The following is a 24,435-nucleotide window of genomic DNA, read 5'->3' as shown; positions in this document are numbered from 1 at the left end:
CGGGACTTTGAAATAAATAAGTGCAAGAACTATCCAGAAACCTGGACAAAAGGTCTAACGCACAAACATTTTTAAGATGTGGGGAATAATTTAAAATGTTCCTGTGACCACAGTGTCCCATGAGTGTCAACAAGCAACATGGCCAGCATGAATAGTGATGTACAAAACAGGAAGGTTTCAATTTTCAAACTGTTTTGCAAAACTGACACTAAAATTCATTTTTCAGGCAATTTTAAATTGTGAAATACAAAACTCACTAGAAGCTTCTTGGGAGTTTTGGAGCTTTTTTTGGAATGAACAGCAGGGAATAATGCTTCCTAAAGCTTTGTTCACATTTCCATGTTTGCCTGTTTTCTTTTCTCCAGCTGCACAATGCATGTAATTTGTTGCACACACATTGAATCATTTATATTTACTGTATGTCTCTTACTTACTAAAAACTGCTTTTTGAACTCTCCAAGTGTCATGGACGTTTGAGTTTTTTTTCTGTCTCCAATGCATCTGTAGGGTGGTGATCACTAAGATTGTCATCAAAATTGACAAAGAGGGGATCATGCTACCTGAACATACATGACACACGACAGGTCATGAGTCTTGTGACGCTTTTGATCAGTTGTGATGGATGGCCGGCAGCTGAACCCAGACGGGGCACCCCTGGAATGGATGGATGGGGGAAGGCAGTTACTTGCCGACTCTACCTCCCCAAAAAAGTTAGATGGTTTCTCACCCGGAGTGTAGCGGTGCCCCGGATTCCAGCAGGGCATCCTGGGACTTGGAGTTTGGTTTCTCAGCCCTATTGGGTGCCATGGGTGGCTCCAGGGGGAATTGTCGAAGGACCTGGGGACTCACCCTTTCCTTATAGCCGGGAAGTATGAGGTGGTCACGAGGATGGAAGCCCTGAAGTACTTCCAAGTCTGAACAAAATGTCAGTTCCTCATTAGATCGTTGTGTGCCAGCCAGTCACATGGTTGGAAGGACAGAAGTATTTCCAGGTCAAGGACTATTTGAATGACTGATGGGAACCCAGCAAGTCATCTGGAGTTGGGAGGAAGAGGACAAAGCTTGCTGGGAGGTGTGGAGGAGAGATTTTGATAATTGAATATCAATGTTCTCCCCAGAAATTCTTTCCAGCTGGATGGCATGAAAAAGTAGTCGGGTGGGGTGGGACTGGGAAATTTGGCGGTTAGTTAATTATTATTAATTATTTTCCAATGCTAAATATGACTTCCTTTTTTAAGGTTTGACACTTGTGCCAGAATATTTTTTATTAAATTTAAGAAGTATCCAATTCAGGATCCTGCAACCTTAACAAAAATTTTAAATAACAGTTGTTATGACATAAACCAAGAGGCAAAAGTATTGTCACTGTCGGGAAGAAAAGTGAAAACAATGAAAAAAATTAAGAAATATTCTACAAAGCCAACTTGCATATGCAGAAGGTGTTTTCAGTTAAATATTTATTTTTGTTTTCTTCCTTGAAAAGGAACAACCCATTTCTTTACAGTGCTCCAACAGCTTTTCAAACAACATTGTATGTGGCAACTCATTTTGTGCCAACCAATACATGGATCTTAAAGCTCCCACAAAGGCATCTCTCTGTAAGTTATTTAACACAGATATAGATCTTTCAATTTGACCAATTCCAGTTTGCTCTAGTACACGCTTTCCTAAAAGGTCAGCAGAAGACTCAATGTGCGCTTTACATTTCTCATGGTCCAGCAAGCTTTGTTTTCGAATTCTTGTGCATGGCACATTTACCCAAGGTAACTCCCTCCTTGGGGGATGTTTGTTTGAATATTTCATGCACAATGAGCACTACATACCACGTTCTTTGACCATTAGCCAATCAAAATCTTTAAACCATTGTTTGTTTATCTAAGCAGTGCTTAGATTTATCAGTTGGCAGAGTGTGTGCTGAAGAGATTTCCCCTGATGGACCAACCTCTGCAATGTCTTTGTCTGAAATTGCCACATGAGGAGTTGACACTGCATCTTCATTAGTTTGTGGCATCTCTTTTCTGAAATAACTGATCTGTGTTGTTTTCTGAACACTTTTTTTTGCTCATGTTGGTAAAAAAAATTAAAAGTACTTATGAATAAGACATTTGAGTGGGAAAGTGAGAGCCTGTTGGATATCCAATGCACACTTGCACTATGGCAGGGCAAGATATGTATAAAAAAGGAATGGCAGATGGGTCACTTTAACAAAACTACAGAAGTGTATTAGGGCCACGGTAAAGAAAAAAAAATACGGGCACATTGAAGTAAAAAAAAACTATATGTCGACAATAAAGTCGACATGTTGACTTTATTCTCGACATTTCCACTTTATTCTCGTCGTTAATGTTGAGATTAAAGTCAACATTTTCACTTTATTCTCATAGTTTATTTTGTCATTAAAGTAGAATGTCGCAAACTAAACTTCATCTTAAAATCAATGTTTAATTTACTAGATTTTCTCAAACCCTGTCATAAGGTAGTGTAGTGCATTAAATGCTTTGTGTTACGTGTTCCCCGACCGAGTTGTTAATCACTACACGCTTCTTAACCGGACTTCCTCTTGCACTGAGGAGGCACTGGGAGGGATCGCTGCACAGAATACATTCATTTCACGATATTCCTGCTCTCTGAACATTTACAATGCTAAGATACATACTTGATATCATTTTCTTGATGAAATGCATTAAAACCGGTATTAAACATGCATGGTAGTGTGGCGGTAGTGCTGCTCCCTCGCAGTAAGTGGTCCCCAGGTGTACATTCAGTGCAGAGACCTTTATGGCAGGTGTGGTGAGGCTCCAAAAAACTGGATGTATGAATGGGAGTTGCACAGGTTTAACTTAAATATTGTGTAAATGTTAAGTTCATGATCTGGTGGTTGGAGACACGAACACAGAATTCAACGGATGTTCTTCTGAGCGGCCTTTCTTTATTGCAGGCATGCTGTCTCTATCTGACGTACCAAAACCCCAATTCCTATCCTTTCTTTTTCTTTCTCCACATAACCAATCACCAAACGATAACACAAAGCATTTCATGAGCTACATAATTTATGACGGGGTGTGAGAAAATCTAGTAAATTAAATATTCATTTTTGGATGAAGTTTAGTTTACGATGTTCTACTTTAATGACAAACTACAAGAATAAAGTCAACAGGTCTACTTTAATCTCGAGGTAAACGGCAAGAAAAAAGTGGAAATGTCAACTTTATTCTCCACATAAGCTTAGCAGCACTACACAGACTGCACTGACACTGAGAACAGAGACATCACTTCCTAACGCCCTTTTTCTGATATTTGATAGGCTGGTTCCACGAGTCTTCTTTTTATTTTATCAGTCCTCCTCTCGCCCACCCACCTCCACATCGCCTTTGCTTGTGAAGTGCCGCTCTGCTCCCGCTATTAGGATGTACAGCCTCCTCTCGCCTGCGCACCTCTCCATACTCCTTGCTACTGTAATTAAACTGCTCCACCCCTGCTATTATCATGTACACCCCCCTCTTGAAAGCCCACCTCCCCATACTCTTTGCTTGTGAACTCCGTTCCGCCTCGTCCCCGCTATTAACTTTACCTCCTTGCAACTTGCGATCCTACCTCTAAAATATTTTCCCACCCGACCGCTCGTTCCTTTGCCATCTCTGCAGATCATTAGATCTGCGGCTGTCATCTCACAATGTCATGCAAGATGACAGCCGGGCGCTCAACTAAATTAGCCGGGCGGAGCACCCGGCTAAAAGACGCTAGGGAGAAAATTGAATATTATTGTGGTGGAGGTGCTTTGGGTACTATTGTCTTAAAAAGAAGAAATTAAAAGAACTTCTTGGTGCTTTTAACACGTTGTCAGTGTCTGTGTGTTGGGTTAAGCGCTGGTATAGCGCCATCTAGTGTTACACAGTACAATTGTTTATTTAGATACTAAATAACAGGAAGAGGTATGTAAACACATCCAGAAAGGATCTTAACATCTTTGTTCTTGTGTCAAGGGCACACATTTTATTGAAAGTCCCATATTGAAGTGTATTTGTATTTCTGGATCTAAAACTCAAAGTAGCAACAATGTGTCAAATTAAAAAGAGATCTGTTAAAAAAAAGTTAATAAGGAGGTCCATAAAGTACAGAGGTCTCCTAAGAAAACACTGAGAAATTAGCTTTTTAGTTTGAAAGTCTGGAAAAATGAAGAAAAATAAAAGTCCAAGCATTTGCGAATGGTGTCTCTGCGGGCGTCAACTTGACTCCTACTCTCCGTGTTCTTTCACAGCCACGTTGCTTCAATTCAGCTTCACATTCATTTCATTTCCAATAATGCCAGTGAATGTCTTGGCTCACCACCCAGCTCTTTCCAAGTCATAAGACCTTCTAGTCACATGCAGGACTATGACTGACATGAGCTCTTAATAATGGTTTTATTTCTAATGACCTTCAAAGTACCTTCAGCCCTAAATCTGAATTCTCCTTCTCCACCTCCTCCCAATCCAGCTCTCTCTATGTATGTTTGATTTGCATAACCATCACTCCTGATTGGCCCCTTTCTCTTTATCTACGCCTGCTACCTTCCAACTACTCACACTGAACAGAGGGGACAAGACATGCAGTCAGCAGGCAATATGGACTTGTGGGTGACCCTCTACTGCATGGTATTCTGGATGACATGTGAGTGATGTTTGTCTGCTCCTTCAGGCATAGATAGAGCAGGATTATAATCTCTAGCTATACACTTTTATTTTTCCTCTTTTGTTTTGTATTAGGTGTCAGCTGTCAGAAGGTCCTCACACAGCCTGCAGTGATGTCGGTGAATCTGAGAGGAACTGTCTCAATTGGCTGTAACATTCAAAGAGATGACAATCGATATGTAAGCTGGCAGAAGCAGGTGCCAGGCAGTCCTCCACAGTTTATCTTACGTTTCTACCACTCTCACAGCACTCCTGACTCTTATGGCAATGGCTTCTCTTCAAGTCGGTTCACATCAAAAGCCCAAAATAAAATTGATTATCAGCTAATAATCAGTAATGTGGAGGCATCAGACAGTGCTGTGTATTACTGTTGCACTTGGGACAGCTCTGCTAATGCTTGGGTATCACAATGACAAATGGCAGAACAAAAACCTCTCACTGCTCTGTTTGCTTCACTTCACTGCTGGACTGTGACTTCACTGTGGTGAAAAAGCTGCTGGCAGTCATAAATGAATGCCAACCCTGTGTTTGTCTTGGTAACACTAATTGGTTAAACTCTGAAACTTATGGATAAATAAATAAAATACTGTATCATGAATCTAAAGTTGGAATCCTGTTCAAAGCATATTTTCCAGTTTAAATCTTGCTTTTCACCAGCTTGTTTTCATCTCAGCCTTCATATGTAACGTTACTACCCAGTTGTTCACATTGGCCCTTTGTTCATTTTCCTGTGAACCTCTACCAACATAGTTTTATATTTACTTCTCCATCTCAGTAAAGCAGATATTATTGCTTATTCATGTAAGTCGTTAACATTGCCATGTCATGGTCATTTGTTCTGTTTGGTTCTATTCATGCAATTGTGAGGGAGTGCCCATCTGGAAATAAGTTTCTGTGGGAGGACACCAGCAAGATGGCACAAGGATGGACTAGAACCCACCAAAGATCCTCAGGCAGGACAGAGAGCCATATTAGCTGTGGGGGGCTCTCAGTGTGTTTGTGTGTTTGTTAGTGTGTGTTCCACCTTGCCAGCTGCTACTCTTCTCTATAGTCCTTTGTATGTTAAGTATTTTAGGTTTGTCTAGATATTTGGCCCTTTTTTGACTTTTGGTTAGCCTCTTGGTCTCATCTTGTGACTAACATTAGGATTTGTGATAACATCAGGTTTAGATTCTCATCTTGAATTTATTATTGTATTTGGAGTTTGTCTTTGGTAGTAATTAGTTTATCTATTAAGGTAAGTAACATTGTTTCTATGTAGTGTTCATTTTTTATCATTTTAATATAACTCCATTTTACTTATCAATTTATATTTTTGCTGATTTCTAAATATTTTGTATTTCTTTGCTTTTTGTTTGTGTGTTAATATTTTATTTCCAGGTATTTCTATTTTTGTCTGTTCTTTCTATTAATAAAATTAATAATTTAATTATTAATGTGTTGATTATTTATCGGAAACAGTTCCTAACCACTGAAGGGTGTGCACTATCACAATGGGGTCCTCTCTGGCTCAGTCTCTTTTCACGGTTTTGGCCTTTTCTCCTTCGTATGTATGGATGATTCTTATTATGAGTGCGACTCATCTTTATTGTCTGCATGGTTAGGCTTTTTACCAAGAGATGCGACCTCCAGCCATTTTTGCCAAAATTAACAAAAAGGCTAAATCTTTACAAGCCTGGAAGGACAAGGAGATGAGAGCAAAACATAATAGACATAGACAGAACAAAGGTCAAAAGTAAAAATTCATAACTGCATAATATTGTGCTTAAAGAATAACAGAGGCAGAGAGAATTGATTACCAGGAAAAGGTATGTAGTCAGAACTCAGACTTAGATTGTAACAATGAACTGTGAATGACTGAAGCAACAAAACCAAAAACTATCCTAAATCATAATCAAAATACAGAATAGAAAAATGCGAAAAAGTCCAACAGATCATGTAGAAAACGAAGCACAAACCAAAAGGATTCAAATACTCAGAATCTCCCACAACCAGGAAGTGACAATGCTGGTCTTCATTTCGTCACAGCAGTGACATCACACACCACGTACTTGCAGTTATCTCTGTATAGCAACTCCATGTCGTCTATCAACAGAAACCTCATACATTTCTGAGATTGTTCAAGACAGGAAGACAAAGTTTCTTCATGAAACTGTTACACTCAGTAATCATGGTGCTGGAGAATGGTGACAAGTTACATGTTGACCAGCACATGCAAGTAAGAATTTCATTGTCCTTTACCCAAGTGACAATAATAAACCAGTAAACTCTTTCAAACGGTGGTACCTTGTAAAAGAGAATGGTGCAGTTACATTTTCACATCATTAAAACAAATATTAGACATTAATTCCCTGGACTTCAAACTTCCAGCTCATTGTTCATTTTAAAAACTCATTTTCATGTCTTTTTTATTCATTTTAAATTCTTTTGTTTATGTTAATGGTTTTACTGGTGTTAATTATTTGCATTGTTATATGTTCCTTATTAGTTTTGTGTGTTGTTTAATGTATGTGTGTCTATACTCGTTTTGTTATGTTCAATGTGTTTTATGGGTGCTTCCCCAACAGGGGGCCACTTGACCATCACCATCAAGGGACAGCTGTCAGCCCTATAAAGGCCGAGGAAGACCCACAGTCCCTTGCAGTTCATCAAATGCGCTAGATGGTTAGTGAGTTCTCCTGTGTTTATTGCTCTTTTGGATTATTTATCATTACCAGATTTTTTGACCTCTGTGTTTTGTGTTTCAACTGTTCTTTGGATTCCTGTTTTGGGGTTTAGTTACCTCAGATTGCCTTTAATGTTTTAGGTAACTCCTTTAAACTTTTGTGTGCTCATCTGAACTTATGTTGTGCCTTAGGCTATTTTTCTTTTTGTTAAAGTTAATTATTTTCATTTATAAAGATTCAATGTTTAACCTTGTTATGACTTGCCAGGGCTTGACAGTTCCCCTCCTCTGATGTGGGACTTTGAAATAAGGAAGTGCAAGAACTATCCAGAAACCTGGACAAAAGGTCTAATGCACAACCATATTTAAGATGTGGGGAATAATTTAAATGTTCGTGTGACCACAGTCTCCCATGAGTGTCAACAAGCAACATGGCCAGCATGAATACTGATGTACAAAACAGGAAGGTTTCAATTTTCGTACTGTTTTGCAAAACTGACACTAAAATTCATTTTTCAGGCAATTTTTAAAAAATGAAATGCAAAACTCACTAGATGCCTCTTGGGAGTTTTGAAGCTTTTTTGGAATGAACAGCAGGGAATAATGCTTCCTAAACCTTTGTTCACACTTCCATGTTCACCAGTTTTCTTTTCTCCAGCTGCACAATGCATGTAATTTGTTGCACACACATTGAATCATTTATATTTACTGTATGTCTCTTATTTACCAAAAACTGCTTTTAGATCTCTCCAAGTGTCATGGACGTTTGAGTTTTTTTTCTGTCTCCAATGCATCTGTAGGGTGTAGGATCACTAAGATTGTCATCATAATTGACAAAGAGGAGATCATGCTACCTGAACACAGATGACACACGACAGGTGATGAGTCTCGTGACTCTTTTTATCAGTTGTGTTGACCGGCAGCTGAACCCGGCCGGGACACCCCTGGAATGGAAGGATGGGGGAACGCAGCTACTTGCCGACTCTACCTCTTCCAAAATGCTAGATGGCATCTCACCCGGAGTGTAGCGGTACCCTGGATTCCAGCAGGGCATCCTTGGACTTGGAGTTCAGTTTCTCAGCCCTATTGGGTGCCATGGGTGGCTCCAAGGGGAGCTGTTAAAGGACCTGGGGACTCATTCTTTCCTTATAGCTGAGAAGTATGAGGTTGTCACGAGGATGGAAGCCTTGACGTACTTCCAGTCTGAAGAAAATGTAAGTTTGTCATTAGACCTGTGCGTGCCAGCCAGTCACATGGTTGGAAGGACAGAAGTACTTCCGGGTAAAGGACTATTTGAAGGACTGATAGGAACACAACAAGTGATCTGGAGTTCGGAGGATGAGGACAAAGCTTGCTGGGAGGTGTGGAGGAGAGATTTTGAGAATCGAATATTATTGTGTTTATTTGTTTGTTGTGGTGGAGGTGCTTTGGGCACTATTCATTTAAAAAGAAGAAATTAAAACAACTTCTTGGTGCTTTTAACACGTTATCATTGTCTGTGTGTTGGGGTAAGCGCTGGTATAGCGCCATCTAGTGTTACACAGTACAATTGTTTATTTAGATACTAAATGACAGGAAGAGGTATGTAAAGAAATCCAGAAAGGATCTAAACATCGTTGTTCTTGTGTCAATGGCACACATTTTATTAAATGTCTAACATCACTTATTTCATTATTTCTTTGCAAAGCAAAACATTTCAGTTTCACATTAATTGTATAGATCATCACTAGACTTGACCATGAAGCGTCAAGCCTCCAAAACACCGTACAACAGAAGTGTTCAGTCCCAAATTGAAGTGGATTTGTATTTCTGGGTCTACAAACTCAAAGTAGCAAAAATGCATCAAATTAAAAAGAGATCTGTTAAAAGAAGTTAATAAGGAGGTCCTTAAAGTACAGAGGTCTCCTAAGAAAACACTGAGAAATTAGCTCTTTAGTTTGAAAGTCTGGTAAAATGAAGAAAAATAAAAGTCCAAGCATTTGCGAATGGTGTCTCTGCAGGCGTCCGCTGACTCCTACTCTCCGTGTTCTTTCACAGCCACATTGCTTCAATTCAGCTTCACATTTATATCATTTCCAGTATTGCTAATGAATGTCTTGACTCACCGCCCAGCTCTTTCCAAGTCATAAGACCTTCTAGTAACATGCAGGACTATGACTGACATGAGCTCTTAATAATGGTTTTATTTCTAAAGACCTTCAAAGTACCTCAGCCCTAAATCTGAATTCTCCTTCTCCACCTCCTCCCAATCCAGTTCTCTCTATGTATGTGTGATTTGCATAACCATCACTCCTGATTGGCCCCTTTCTCTTTATCTACGCCTGCTACCTTCCAACTACTCACACTGAGCAGAGCGGACAAGACATGCAGTCAGCAGGCAATATGGACTTGTGGGTGACCCTCTACTGCATGGCATTCTGGATGACATGTGAGTGATGTTTGTCAGCTCCTTCAGACATAGATAGAGCAGGATTATAATCTCTAGCTATACACTTTTATTTTTCCTCTTTTGTTTTGTATTAGGTGTCAGCTGTCAGAAGGTCCTCACACAGCCTGCAGTGATGTCGGTGAATCTGAGAGGAACTGTCTCAATTGACTGTAACATTCAAAGAGATGACAGTCAATATGTAAGTTGGCAGAAGCAGGTGCCAGGCAGTCCTCCGCAGTTTATCTTAAGTTTCTACCACTCTCACAGCGCTCCTAACGCTTATGGCAATGGCTTCTCTTCAAGTCGGTTCACATCAAAAGCCCAAAATAAAATTGATTATCAGCTAATAATCAGTAATATGGAGGCATCAGATAGCGCTGTGTATTACTGTTGCACTTGGGACAGCTCTGCTAATGCTGGGGTATCACAATGACAAATGGCAGAACAAAAACCTCTCACTGCTCTGTTTGCTTCACTTCACTGCTGGACTGTGACTTCACTGTGGTGAAAAAGCTGCTGGCAGTCATAAATGAATGCCAACCCTGTGTTTGTCTTGGTAACACTAATTGGTTAAACTCTGAAACTTATGGATAAATAAATAAAATACTGCATCATGAATCTAAAGTCGGAATCCTGTTCAAAGCATATTTTCCAATTTAAATCTTGCTTTTCACCAGCTTGTTTTCATCTCAGTCTTCATATGTAACGTTACTACCCAGTTGTTCACATTGGCCCTTTGTTCATTTTCCTGTAAACCTCTACCAACACAGTTTTATATTTACTTCTCCATCTCAGTAAAGCAGATATTATTGCTTATTCATGTAAGTCGTTAACATTGCCATGTCATGGTCATTTGTTCTGTTTGGTTCTATTCATGCAATTGTGAGGGAGTGCCCATCTGGAAATAAGTTTCTGTGGGAGGACACCAGCAAGATGGCACAAGGATGGACTAGAACCCACCAAAGATCTTCAAACATGACAGAGAGCCATATTGGCTGCGGGGGCCTTTCAGTGTGTGTGTGTTTGTTAGTGTGTGTTCCACCTTGCCAGTTACTCTCCTCCATAGTTCTTTATATGTTACGTATTTTAGGTTTGTCTAGATATTTGCCCCTTTTTTGACTTTTGGTTAGCCTCTTGGTCTTATTTTGTGACTAACATTAGGATTTGTGATAACATGAGGTTTAGATTCTCAACTTGAATTTATTATTGTATTTGGAGTTTGTCTTTGGTAGTAATGAGTTTATCTATTAAGGTAAGTAACCTTGTTTCTTTGTAGTGTTCATTTTAATTCATTTTAATATAACTCCATTTTAGTTATCAATTTATATTTTTGCTTATTTCTAAATATTTTGTATTTCTTTGCTTTTTGTTTGTGTGTTAATATTTCATATCCAGGTATTTGTATTTTTATATGTTCTTTCAATTAATAAAATTAATAATTAATTTAATTATTAATGTGTTTATTATTTATAGGGAAGAGTTCCTAACCACTGAAGGGTGTGCACTATCAATCAATCAATCAATCAACATTTATTTATATAGCACATATTCATACAAAAAAAAATGTAGCTCAAAGTGCTTTACAAAATGAATAGAGTAATAGAAGACACAATAAAAGATAAACATAAGTCAGCATTAATTAACATAGAATAAGAGTAAGGTCCGATGGCCAGGGTGGACAGAAAAACAAAAAACTCCAAAAGCTGGAGAAAAAATAAAATCTGTAGGGGTTCCAGACCAAGAGACCGCCCAGTCCCCTCTGGGCATTCTACCTAACATAAATCATCATATTTTCATGGAAGGACCTGATGATGATGGTCACGTAGACTTCTGGCTTTCAGTCCATCATTGTTGGAGCATCATGATGCTTTGAGTAGGTGGTGGTGGCGCAGGCCGCCACCACAAAGAAACCGGAAAAGAAACAGAAGAGAGATTAGGGGTCAGTACGGATTTTAGAGCCACCATGAATAGTTATTATGAAGAATTGAACATACAGAGTATCAGGATTATGTTAAAGTGAAGTTATAAAAGGCCATGTTAAAGTAATGTGTTTTCAGCAGTGTTTTAAAGTGCTCTACTGTATCAGCCTGGCGAATTCCTATTGGCAGGCTATTCCAGATTTTAGGTGCATAACAGCAGAAGGCCGCCTCACCACTTCTTTTAAGTTTAGCTTTTGGAATTATAAGGAGACACTCATTTGAAGATCTAAGGTTACGATTTGGAATATAACGTGTCAGGCATTCCGATATATAAGATGGAGCGAGATTATTTAAGGCTTTATAAACCATAAGCAGTATTTTAAAGTCAATCCTGAATGACACAGGCAACCAGTATAGTGACATCAAAACTGGAGAAATGTGTTGGATTTTCTTTTCCCAGTTAGGATTCTAGCAGCTGCATTCTGCACTCGTTGCAAATGATTTATGTCTTTTTTGGGTAGTCCTGAGAGGAGTGCGTTACAGTAATCTAGTCTACTGAAAACAAAAGCGTGAATTAATTTCTCAGCATCTTTCAATGATATAAGAGGTCTAACTTTAGCTATGTTTCTTAAATGAAAAAATGCTGTCCTAGTGGTCTGATGAATATGCGATTTAAAATTCAGATTACAGTCAACGGTTACCCTAAATTTTTACTTCCGTCTTAACTTTTAATCCTAGTGCATTAAGTTTATTTCTGATAACCTCGCTGAATCCATTATTGCCAATTACCAAAATTTCAGTTTTCTCTTTATTAAGTTTGAGAAAATTACTATTCATCCATTCAGAAATACCAGTAAGACATTGTGTTAGTGTATCGAAAGAGTCGGAGTCATCAGGTGCTATAGATAAGTACAGTTGTGTGTCATCAGCATAGCTGTGGTAGCTCACATTGTAACCTGAGATAATCTGACCTAACGGAAGCATGTAGATTGAAAAGAGCAGCAGACCCAGGATAGAGCCTTGTGGAACACCATATCGGATATCATGTGTCTTTGAGATTTGATTACCACAACTCACAAAGAATTTTCTCCCTGCCAGGTAGGATTCAAACCAATTTAAGACACTGCCAGAGAGGCCCACCCATTGACTAAGGCGATTTCTAAGAATATTATGATCAATGGTGTCAAATGCAGCACTCAGATCTAAGAGGATGAGAACAGATAAATGGCCTCTGTCTGCATTTACCCAAGTCAGTTTACTACTTTAACAAGTGCCGTTTCTGTGCTGTGATTTGTTCTGAAGCCTGACTGAAAAGTATCAAGAATAGCATGTTTATTTAGGTGGTCATTTAACTGCATAATGACTGCCTTCTCTAAAATTTTACTTAAGAAGGGCAGGTTAGAAATGGGTCTAAAATTTTCAAAGGCAGAGGGTCAAGATTATGTTTCTTAAGAAGGGGTTTAACTACAGCAGTCTTAAGACAGTCTGGAAAGACCCCCGTATCTAATGACGAATTTACTATGTCCAGAATATTGTCAATTAGAACGCCTGATATTTCTTTGAAAAACCTGGTTGGTATTGGGTCAAGGACGCAGGTGGAGGATTTCAGTTGAGAGATTATACTATGTAATTCAGGTAAATCTATCCTGGTGAAAGCATTTAATTTGTTTATAGGAGTACCGGGGCTTTGGAGGTTCTGCAGTGTTCGGGAGATATACTATGTTATCTCTAATATCATTAATTTTTTGAGTGAAAAATACAGCAATGTTCTCACAGGTTTCACTGGAAGTATTCTGGGGGCATTCCTTTGTGTTCCCTGGGTTTAACAGACTATCACAATGGGGTCCTCTCTGGCTCAGTCTCTTTTCACAGTTTTGGCCTTTTCTGCTTCTTATGTATGGATGATTCTTATTATGATTGCGATTCATCCTTATTGCCTGCATGGTTAGGCTTTTTACCAAGAGATGTGACCTCCATCCATTTTTGCCAAAATTAACAAAAAGGCTACATCTTTACAAGCCTGGAAGGACAAGGAGATGAGAGCAAAACATAATTAGAAACAAGCAGGGGTCAAAGCCCAAAAAAATTAAAAGCTGACAAATTAATACAAAGCACAATAGACAGAACAAAGGTCAAAGTAAAAAAATCATAACTGCATAATATTGTGCTTAAAGAATAACAGGCAGAGAGAATTGATTACCAGGAAAAGGTATGTAGTCAGAACTCAGGCTTAGATTGTAACAATGAACTGTGAATGACTGAATAAATAAAACCAAAAACTATCCTAAATCCTAGTCAAAACCCAGAATAGAAAAAGGCGAAAAGTCCAACAGATCATGTAGAAAACGAAGCACAAGCCAAAAGGATTCAAATACTCAGAATCTCCCACAACCAGGAAGTGACAATGCTGGTCTTCATGTCATCACAGCAGTGACATCACACACCACGTACTTGCAGTTATCTCTGCATAGCAACTCCACAGCATCCATCAACAAAAACCTCACACATTTCTGAGATTGTTCAAGACAGGAAGACAAAGTTTCTTCATGAAACTGTTACACTCAGTAATCATGGTGCTGGAGAGTGGCAACAAGTTACATGTTGACCAACACATGCAAGTACGAATTTCATTGTCCTCTGCCCATGTGACAATAATAAACCAGTAAACTCTTTCAAATGGTGGCTCCACGGAAAATAGAATGGTGTAGTTACATTTTCACATCACTAAAACAAACATTAGACATTAATTCCCCGGAGTTCAAACTTCCAGCTCATTGTTATATTAAAAATTCATTTTCATGTCTTTTTTTATCCATTTTAAATTATTTTGTTTATGTTAATGGTTTTACTGGTGTTAATTATTTGCATTTTTTGTGTTCCTTATTAGTTTTGTGTGTTATTTAATGTATGTGTGTCTATACTCATTTTGCTATGTTCAATGTGTTTTATGGGTGCTTCCCCAACAGGGGGCCACTTGACCATCACCATCAAGGGACAGCTGTCAGCCCTATAAAGGCAGAGGAAGACCCACAGTCCCTTGCAGTTTATCAAATGCGCTAGATGGTTAGTGAGTTCTGTTGTGTTTATTGCTCTATTGGATTACTTGTGATTACTGGATTTTTGACCTCTGTCTTTTGTGTTTCAACTGTTCTTTGGATTCATGTTTTGGGGTTTAGTTACCTCAGATTGCCTTTAATGCTTTAGGTAACTCCTTTGAACTTTTGTGTGCTCCTCTGAACTTATATTGTGCTTTAGGTCAGAGTTATACTTCACGCGACGTTCATACTTGCGCATTTACTTTACGTAAATCTGGAGGAATCCACCAGGTGACAGTGCGAGATATGATCACGGTGAGAACATGTTCACCTTCTCTGTGTTGTGAATTGCCTGGAACACTCATTAAATTCTGATGACACCTTACCGCAATATCTCTGAAAAGGATGTTTATTGATTAAATCCATCAATCCAGGGATGTGTCCATTCCAGCAAGCATTGGGTACGAGTGAGAAACAATCCCTGGACGAGGCCTCAGCTCATCGTAAGGTAAATACAAGCACTCGTATACACTAGCGTCATTTTAGCGGCACCAAATCCCCAAATCTGCATATCTGTGGAAGGAAACCGGAGCACAGTGTGGAATACAAGCAGGAAATACCAGCAACATAACTCCCTGCGAGACAGCAGTGCCATCGCTCCACCACTGTGACGCCCCCATGTGTGTAATTATTAACAGTATTCATTATTTAAACAAACTTATATGTAAAATGTAACATACACACTTTAATGCATTTCATCATGAAAGTGCTCTCAAGTACAAATCTAAAGATTCTTAATGTGCAGAGAGTTGGAATATCATACATTTAATTTGTTCTGTGTGGTGATCTATTGCAGCTTGACGCTGCTGTCAGGTCCAAGAAGCTCGTAGCGATTAAAAACTGGGATGACGTTTACGATGGTCTGCATTAATGATAAAGTAAACTACGAGGTTAAAGTGGACATTTCAAGATTAAAGCCGAAATATCCACTAAAATGTATCGTGTCATTATGATCAGGAATATGCGACACTTGAATATGAAAGCACCACGAATGCATCTGTATGTCGGCATTTTGTTTCACCAAATCGAAGCATTCATCCCGTAGGATCTGCATAGAGTCTTTCTGTCACATGTAGATAGTAAACAGAGACACTGACGTCACGTTCCGCCTTTTAGCACACTGCAAACTTTTTGGTGGTTCTTGGTCTCGTCCAGTGCGAGAGATGCACGTCTGAGCGGAGCACCGTTAGCAGTGGTGTTATTTTTTATATTATTTCCTAATTATCCCAAGATATCCTGTATTTATCCAACCCGAGGGTTCTACTACAATATATGCAAGCATATATAAACAAGGGCGGCAAGAAAGGGGCTCAGAAAGAAATGGAAAAGAAAATTAAAACTACATCCAAGCTCAGACCGACAAGTCCAAGTTCAGGCTCAAGGTACGGTGGGAGCTGCGACAGGAAAATAAAGACTCAAAGAAACGCGTATATATTCGCTCTGAGGCAGCCTTTAATGCTCTGCTGGATAAAATAGATGAGCACATTCAGGAAAACGCGTTTAAACTGAGCACACTTGCCGATCACCTGGAGGATGTTAAGCAGTCCCTCACATCTCGAACTGAAACAGTTGAAAATCTAGCATCCACCACTGATGAAAAAGCAACAGCTGCGAAATTCTGAATGCAAAAAACTTGGAGACAGACTTGCTGCTCTGGAAGATGGAAGCAGAAGGAATAATATTAGAATCGAAGGTCTACCTGAGAATTGTGAAAGTCCAAACACAGTAAAATTCATGGCTGAACTATTCGCTAAAATAATTGGAGAGGACTTTAAATTAGATACCGAGATAGCAGCAGCTTATCGCATACGCAGATCAAATACCTTTAGACCTAGGTTTTTTATAATCCACTTCGAGAGGTTACTGTGTAAGCTAGATGTGATAGCACTCCTCAGACACAAGCAAGAGATTATTTATGAAAATAACCACATTCGTATTTTCCCTGATTTCTCTCCCACAACAGCTGCCAATCGTGCAGCCTTCTACAACATTAAACAGTGGTTACGGCAAGCCGATATCAAATACAGCCTCTTGTATCCTGCCAAACCGAAAGTGGATTTTCAAGGCCAATAACACGTCTTCTCCAGCAAGGAGGAAGCAGAAAAGGAACTAAGAAAGCTGATCCCTACACTATTCTGAAACACAATAGTGAGTTGCATCCTGTTATGGCATGGCAAGGATATATAACCTGCTGTCTGATCCACTTGTAATGATACGGGTATAATACGGGTATTATAATTATATATCCTTTTTATTACTCGGACGCTTTCTGTTTATGTTTTAATTACAGTTATAGACGTGTGTGTGTGGAAGAAATTAACTTTTTTTTTTACTACCCTAAAGGAGACTGTTTAACATCATACTCTTGGTTTATTGTTATTGTTATTAATGCATTAGGACTTAATATGCTTATCCTGGACCACTTTCTAACACCATTCCCTGGGTTTATTATCCTAATACTTTAAGATTGGTTAAGACTGGGCTGTCTCTTGGTCTGGAATCCCTACAGATTTTATTTTTTTTCTCCAGCCTCTGGAGTTTTTTTTTTGTTTTTTCTGTCCACCCTGGCTATTGGACCTTACTTATTCTATGTTAATAAATGTTGACTTATGTTTATTTTTTATTGTGTCTTCTATTTTTCTATTCTTCATTTTGTAAAGCACTTTGAGCTACATTTTTTGTATGAAAATGTGCTATATAAATAAATGTTGTTGTTGTTGTTTACGCTTATAGTTTGTTAATGATTATATTTTAGGCATATGGTATTTAGACTATATTGGCAACTGATATCTCTGTTTTTAATCCTAAAACACCTGCGGGGGGCTTGTTTTGCTTTGGATGTGCTCTGTCTCTAGATGTGTTAGAGGACCGAGACTTTGTGAAGTGGGGTCCAGCCTCATGTGGGAGGCAAAATGGGGGTGGGGGTCTAAGGGGGAGAGAAAGAGAGCAGGCTATATCTAATCTATCCTTTTAATCCTTATAATTATAACTACCAATGTAACAATAGGCTGCATGGCAATAACTCTTGGGGAAATAGGAAATTAAGGTTAAAGCTGTCTCACTTCCAGTTAAGACTATAAAATGACATCAAAAATTCAGAATCAATGTCTCCATGATGGGACAGTTAACTTTGTGAGCTGGAATGTTAAAGGCCTGAATCATGAATTAAAGAGAAAGAAAGTACTCTCTCACCTAACAGGTTTAAACGTTAAAATAGTATTTTTACAGGAGACCTACTTACTAAGCAAGGATCAGTTCCGCTGCAAAAGGACTGGACTGGCCAAATGTTCCATTCTAGCTTTACAAAGAAAACTAGAGGTGTGGGAATTCTCATACATAGAACAGTCTCATTTGTAGCATCAGATGTAGTATCTGATCCTGAAGGGAGATATGTGATGGTCATGGGCAACTTATTTAACTGTAAAATGATTTTGATAAATGTTTATGCACCTAATGTCGATGATAAGGAATTTATACAAAATTTATTTGCATCCATTCCCAATGTGAACACTCATAAAATTATAATGGCTGGGGACTTTTTAAATCCACTCTTAGATAGGACTCCTGTCACAGGGGGGATGACATCTAACACTGCAAAGATAATTACAAAGTTTATAACTGACCACAACTTATCAGACCCTGGAGGTTTCTAAACCCAAACTCAAGAACATATTCTTTCTACTCACCAGTACATCATTGCTACTCAAGAATTGATTATTTCTTTATAGATAATAATTTCTTGCCGATTAAATCTTGCAAGTACGATGCTATTGTTATTTCTGACCATGCACCTCTGATCTTGGAACTAAAGTCACTATGCCCAACACACTCACCTCGCAGATTTCTATTAGCAGACGAGAACTGTACAGAATTTATTTATAAACAAATCAGTTTCTTCCTAGAGACAAATACATCCTCAGAGGTTTCTGCAGGAATACTCTGGGAAACTCTTAAGGCCTTCTTAAGAGGACAGATTATTTCATATCTTTCCCACAGAAATAAATTAGAAACCAAGAAAGTATCAGAGCTAAAAAGCAAAATTACTAGAATAGATGAAGAACATGCCAGGCTTCCAAGCGAGGCTCTACATAGGAAAAGGCAGGCTCTGCATTCAGAACTAAACCTCTTGACAACTAAAGAAACTGAACAACTAATTTATAAATCCAGACATCATTACTATGAACATGGAGAGAAAGCTAATAAGCTTTTAGCTCAACAAATCCACAAGCAAGAAGTTCGCAATGCAATCCCAGTAATCACCAACACGAACGGAGATGAAATCATTGACCATAAAAATATAATGCACACATTTAGAGACTACTATAAATCCTTATATTCTACTGAGTTTAAAGAAGACAACACACAATCTAATGCATTTCTGGATACATTACAGATACCACAAATAGATACTTTTAGTATGGAGGAACTGAATAAACCTCTGGTGCTATCAGAATTACTAGTTGCTATAAAGTCACTACAAGGCGGAAAAGCAGCAGGCCCTGATGGCTACCCTGCAGAATTTTATAAGAAATTCTCCGCTCAGCTAGCTCCCCTCCTATTAGCAACATTTACAGAAGCTAAAGACAATTAAATTCTTCCTCAAACTCTTCACCAAGCATTAATCACCATCTTTCCTAAACAAAATAAGGACTTATTACAATGTGCATCATACAGACCAATTTCACTTTTGAATAATGATGTTAAGATACTCTCAAAAATCATAGCTAGAAGGATGGAGAAAGTGCTGCCTTCGGTAATATCACAAGATCAAACTGGATTTATCAAGGGTCACACTTATCTTCCAATCTTCAACACCTGTTTAATGTAATATACTCACCATCAAAGTCAAATACCCCAGAAATATTATCATTGGATTCAGAAAAAGCATTTGACATGATTGAATGGAAATACCTTTTCACTACATTAGAGAAATTTGGGTTTGGCCCAACATTTGTGCATGGATCAAACTACTGTATACCAATCCAGAAGCTTCAGCTTGTATTAACAACATTTCTTCAGACTACTTAAAACTAGAACATGGTACCAGAAAAGGATGACTCTTGTCACCACTGCTATTTGCAATCGGCATTGAACCACTGGCAGCTCACTGTCGAAATGCTGATCAGATAAATGGGATTATCAGAGAAGGACTAGAACAGAAAATTTCTCTATATGCTGATGATATGGTACTGTATATATCAGACCCACAAAATTCTGTGCCTGCAGTCTTAACAGCACTCACAGAATTTCAAAAGATCTCTGGTCTCAGAATTAATCTGAATAAAAGTGTACTCTTTCCAGTGAATTCTCAAGCATATAATATTAGATTAGACACTCTACCTTTTATCATTGCAGATCAGTTTAAATACCTAGGGGTTAACATCACAAGTAAACACAAAGCTCTTTACCAACAAAAATTTGCCGTCTACATGGAAAAAATTAAGCAAGACTTAGCCATAGATGACATAGATGGTCAACCCTTCATCTCACTCTAGCTGGAAGAATTAACTTTGTTAAGATGAATATTCTTCCTAAGCTTCTTTTTTATTTCAAAACATTCCAATATACATCAATAAATCTTTTTTTAAGCAATTAGATTCAACAATAACCTCATTTATTTGGAACTCAAAACATCCACGTATCCAAAGAGCTACCCTACAAAGACCTAAGGCAGAAGGTTGCATGGCTCTACCCAACTTTCAGTTTTATTACTGGGCAGCAAACATACAAGCTATAAAAACCTGGATACAAATAGATGAACATACACAGGCTTGGTCCGCATTAGTAGTAAATTCCTGCAGTACTTCTTTATATTCCCTGCTTTGTGCCCCAATAAATGCAACTTATCAGCAATATACTAATAACCCAATTGTGCTTCACTCACTCAGAATATGGAACCAATGTAGAAAGCATTTTAAGATGGAGAAGCTTTTATCTGTGGCACCTCTGCAAGAGAACCACCTCTTTCAACCCTTGCAAACATATGCAGTTTTTAATATCTGGAAAAGATTTGGGATTAAATTGCTTAGAGATCTTTATATAGGCAACATCTTTGCATCCTATGAACAATTACACTCCAAATTTAAACTTTCCAGCCACACATTTCTTTCACTATCTTCAAATTAGGAACTTTGTTAAACAGAACCTGCCTGATTTTCCTTTTTTTGCGCCCTTGTCCATGCTGGGAAAAATATTGCTCACTTTCAAGGACTTAGACACCATCTCAGCAATACATAAAACTGTTTTACAGTCCCTCCCTTTCAAAGATCCAGGAGGGCAATGGGAAAAAGATCTTTCAATCAATATATCAGCAAAGGAGCGGAAAGTAGCAATGCAGAGAATTCACTCGAACTCCATATGAGCAAAGCATACAATTATTCAACTCAGAATTGAATATCGAGCACATCTGTCTTGCCAAAAACTGTCCAAAATGTTTCCAGGGCAAGATCCAACCTGCGAACGCTACAATCAAGTCCCAGCCTCACTGGGTCATATGTGTTGGTCCTGCACCAAATTAACATCATTTTGGATCAAAATTTTTAAGTGTCTTTCAGTCAGCCTTGGCATCACAATCCCTCCTAACCCATTAACATCTGTGTTTGGTGTTCTTCCATATGGACTTAAAGTGGAGAAGGACAAACGAACTGTGATTGCCTTCACTACACTTTTGGCACACAGACTTATTTTGCTAAACTGAAAGAATCCTAACTCTCCTCTTTTAAGTCAGTGGGAAACCGATGTTTTATACTATTTGGAAGTGGAAAAAATCAAATACTCAGTTAAAGGATCTGTACAGATTTTTTTCAATACATGGCAGGATCTAATCTGTAATATTTTAGAATAAGCTCTTAAAGCCAAGAGGAAGCAATTATTTCTGTATTTGTTTTTCTTCTCCATTCATCTCTACTGGCTTATCAAACTCATCAATTTAGGTATGTTTACAAGCCTTAAGTTTTAACCTGTTGGCCATGCTGTTTCTCTCAGGGGTGGGGGTCGACTTGTTTTTTCAATCTCAATCCTATTTTTTGTAAAAACTGATCGATTTGTATGGAATGAATACAATAAAATTATTTAAAAAAAAAAAACTTCTTGGTGCTTTTAACACGTTGTCAGTGTCTGTGTGTTGGGTTAAGCGCTGGTATAGCGCCATCTAGTGTTACACAGTATAATTATTCAGATACTAAATGATAGGAAGAGGTATGTAAACAGATCCAGAAAGGATTTAAACATATTTGTTCTTGTGTCAGTGGCACACATTTTATTGAAAATCAAATATCACTAATTTCATGATTTTTTTGCAAAGCAAAATGGTTCAGTTTCACATGAATTGTATAGATCATCACTAGACTTGACCATGAAGCGTCAGCCCAAAAATGGTGTCAAGCCTCCAAAACACCATACAACAGAAGTGTTTAGTCCCATATTGAAGTGTATTTGTATTTCTGGGTCTACAAACTCAAAGTAGCAACAATGCATCAAATTAAAAAGAGACCTGTTAAAAGAAGTTAATAAGGAGGTCCATAAAGTACAGAGGTCTCCTAAGAAAACACTGAGAAATTAGCTCTTTAGTTTGAAAGTCTGGTGAAATGAAGAAAAATAAAAGTCCAAGCATTTGCGAATGGTGTCTCTGCAGGCGTCCGCTGACTCCTACTCTCCGTGTTCTTTCACAGCCACATTGCTTCAATTCAGCATCACATTTATATCATTTCCAGTATTGCTAATGAATGTCTTGACTCACCGCCCAGCTCTTTCCAAGTCATAAGACCTTCTAGTCACATGCAGGACTATGACTGACATGAGCTCTTAATAATGGTTTTATTTCTAAAGACCTTCAAAGTACCTCAGCCCTAAATCTGAATTCTCCTTCTCCACCTCCTCCCAATCCAGTTCTTTCTATGTATGTGTGATTTGCATAACCATCACTCCTGATTGGCCCCTTTCTCTTTATCTACGCCTGCTACCTTCCCACTACTCACACTGAACAGAGAGGACAAGACATGCAGTCAGCAGGCAATATGGACTTGTGGGTGACCCTCTACTGCATGGCATTCTGGATGACATGTGAGTGATGTTTGTCAGCTCCTTCAGACATAGATAGAGCAGGATTATAATCTCTAGCAATACATTTTTATTTTTCCTCTTTTGTTTTGTATTAGGTGTCAGCTGTCAGAAGGTCCTCACACAGCCTGCAGTGATGTCGGTGATCTGAGAGGAACTGTCTCAATTGGCTGTAACATTCAAAGAGATGACAATTATCATGTAAGCTGGCAGAAGCAGGTGCCAGGCAGTCCTCCACAGTTTATCTTACGTTTCTACCACTCTGGTAGTGCCCCTGATTATTATGGCAATGGCTTCTCTTCAAGTCGGTTCACATCAAAAGCCCAAAATAAAATTGATTATCAGCTAATAATCAGTAATGTGGAGGCATCAGACAGTGCTGTGTATTACTGCTGCACTTGGGACACTTCTGCTAATGCTTGGGTATCACAATGACAAACAGGAGAACAAAAACTTTCACTGCTCTGTTTTTTTCACTTCACTGCTGGACTGTGACTTCACTGTGGTGAAAAAGCTGCTGGCAGTCATAAATGAATGCCAACCCTGTGTTTGTCTTGGTAACACTTATTGGTTAAACTCTGAAACTTATCGATAAATAAATAAAATACTGTATCATGAATCTAAAGTTGGAATTCTGTTCAAAGCATATTTTCCAATTTAAATCTTGCTTTTCACCAGCATGTTTTCATCACAGTCTTCATATATAACTTTACTACCCAGTTGTTCACATTGGCCCTTTGTTCATTTTCCTGTGAACCTCTGCCAACACAGTTTTATATTTACTTCTCCATCTCAGTAAAGCAGATATTATTGCTTATTCATGTAAGTCATTAACATTGCCATGTCATGGTCATTTGTTCTGCTTGGTTCTTTCCATGCAATTGTAAGGGAGTGCCCATCTGGAAAGAAGTTTCTCTGGGATGACACCAGCAAGATGGCACAAGGATGGACTAGAACCCACCAAAGATCATCAAGCATGACAGAGAGCCATATTGGCTGTGGGGGCCTCTCAGTGTGTGTGTGTGTTTGTTAGTGTGTTTGTTAGCTGGCAAGTTCCACCTTGCCAGCTACTCTCCTCTATAGTCCTTCGTATGTTAAGTTTTTTAGGCTTGTCTAGATATTTGCCCCTTTTTTGACTTTTGGTTAGCCTCTTGGTCTTATTTTGTGACTAACATTAGGATTTGTGATAACATCAGGTTTAGATTCTCATCTTGAATTTATTATTGTATTTGGAGTTTCTCTTTGGTAGTAATGAGTTTAGCTATTAAACTAAGCAGCCTTGTTTCATTGTAGTTTTTATGTTCAAAAATTTTAACAAAACTCCATTTTAGTTATCAATTTATATTTTCGCTTATTTCTTAAGTTTTTGTATTTCTTTGTTTTTTGTTTGTGTGTTAATATTTCATATCCAGGTATTTGTATTTTTATCTGGTCATTCTATTAATAAAATTAATAATTAAATTAATTATTAATGTGTTCATTATTTATTGGGAAGAGTTCCTAACCACTGAAGGGTGTGCACTGTCTCAATGGGGTCCTCTCTGGCTCAGTCTCTTTTCACAGTTTTGGCCTTTTCTCCTTCATATGTATGCATGATTCT

At 38.4% G+C, this 24,435-nt stretch overlaps 1 gene segment (V, D, J or C); it reads left to right on the top strand.

Moving 5' to 3' along the window:
- Positions 1 to 22,767: 22,767 nt before the first annotated feature.
- On the top strand, positions 22,768 to 24,126 carry LOC120537545. The segment is given in 2 exon segments: positions 22,768 to 22,838; positions 22,934 to 24,126. Coding segments are annotated over 2 exon segments (339 nt in total).
- The last annotated feature ends 309 nt before the right edge of the window (positions 24,127 to 24,435 follow it).

The sequence above is a fragment of the Polypterus senegalus genome, chromosome 10, assembly GCF_016835505.1.
Source record: "Polypterus senegalus isolate Bchr_013 chromosome 10, ASM1683550v1, whole genome shotgun sequence".
Classification (NCBI taxonomy): domain Eukaryota; kingdom Metazoa; phylum Chordata; class Cladistia; order Polypteriformes; family Polypteridae; genus Polypterus; species Polypterus senegalus.
This window is presented reverse-complemented; position numbering and strand designations above follow the sequence as displayed.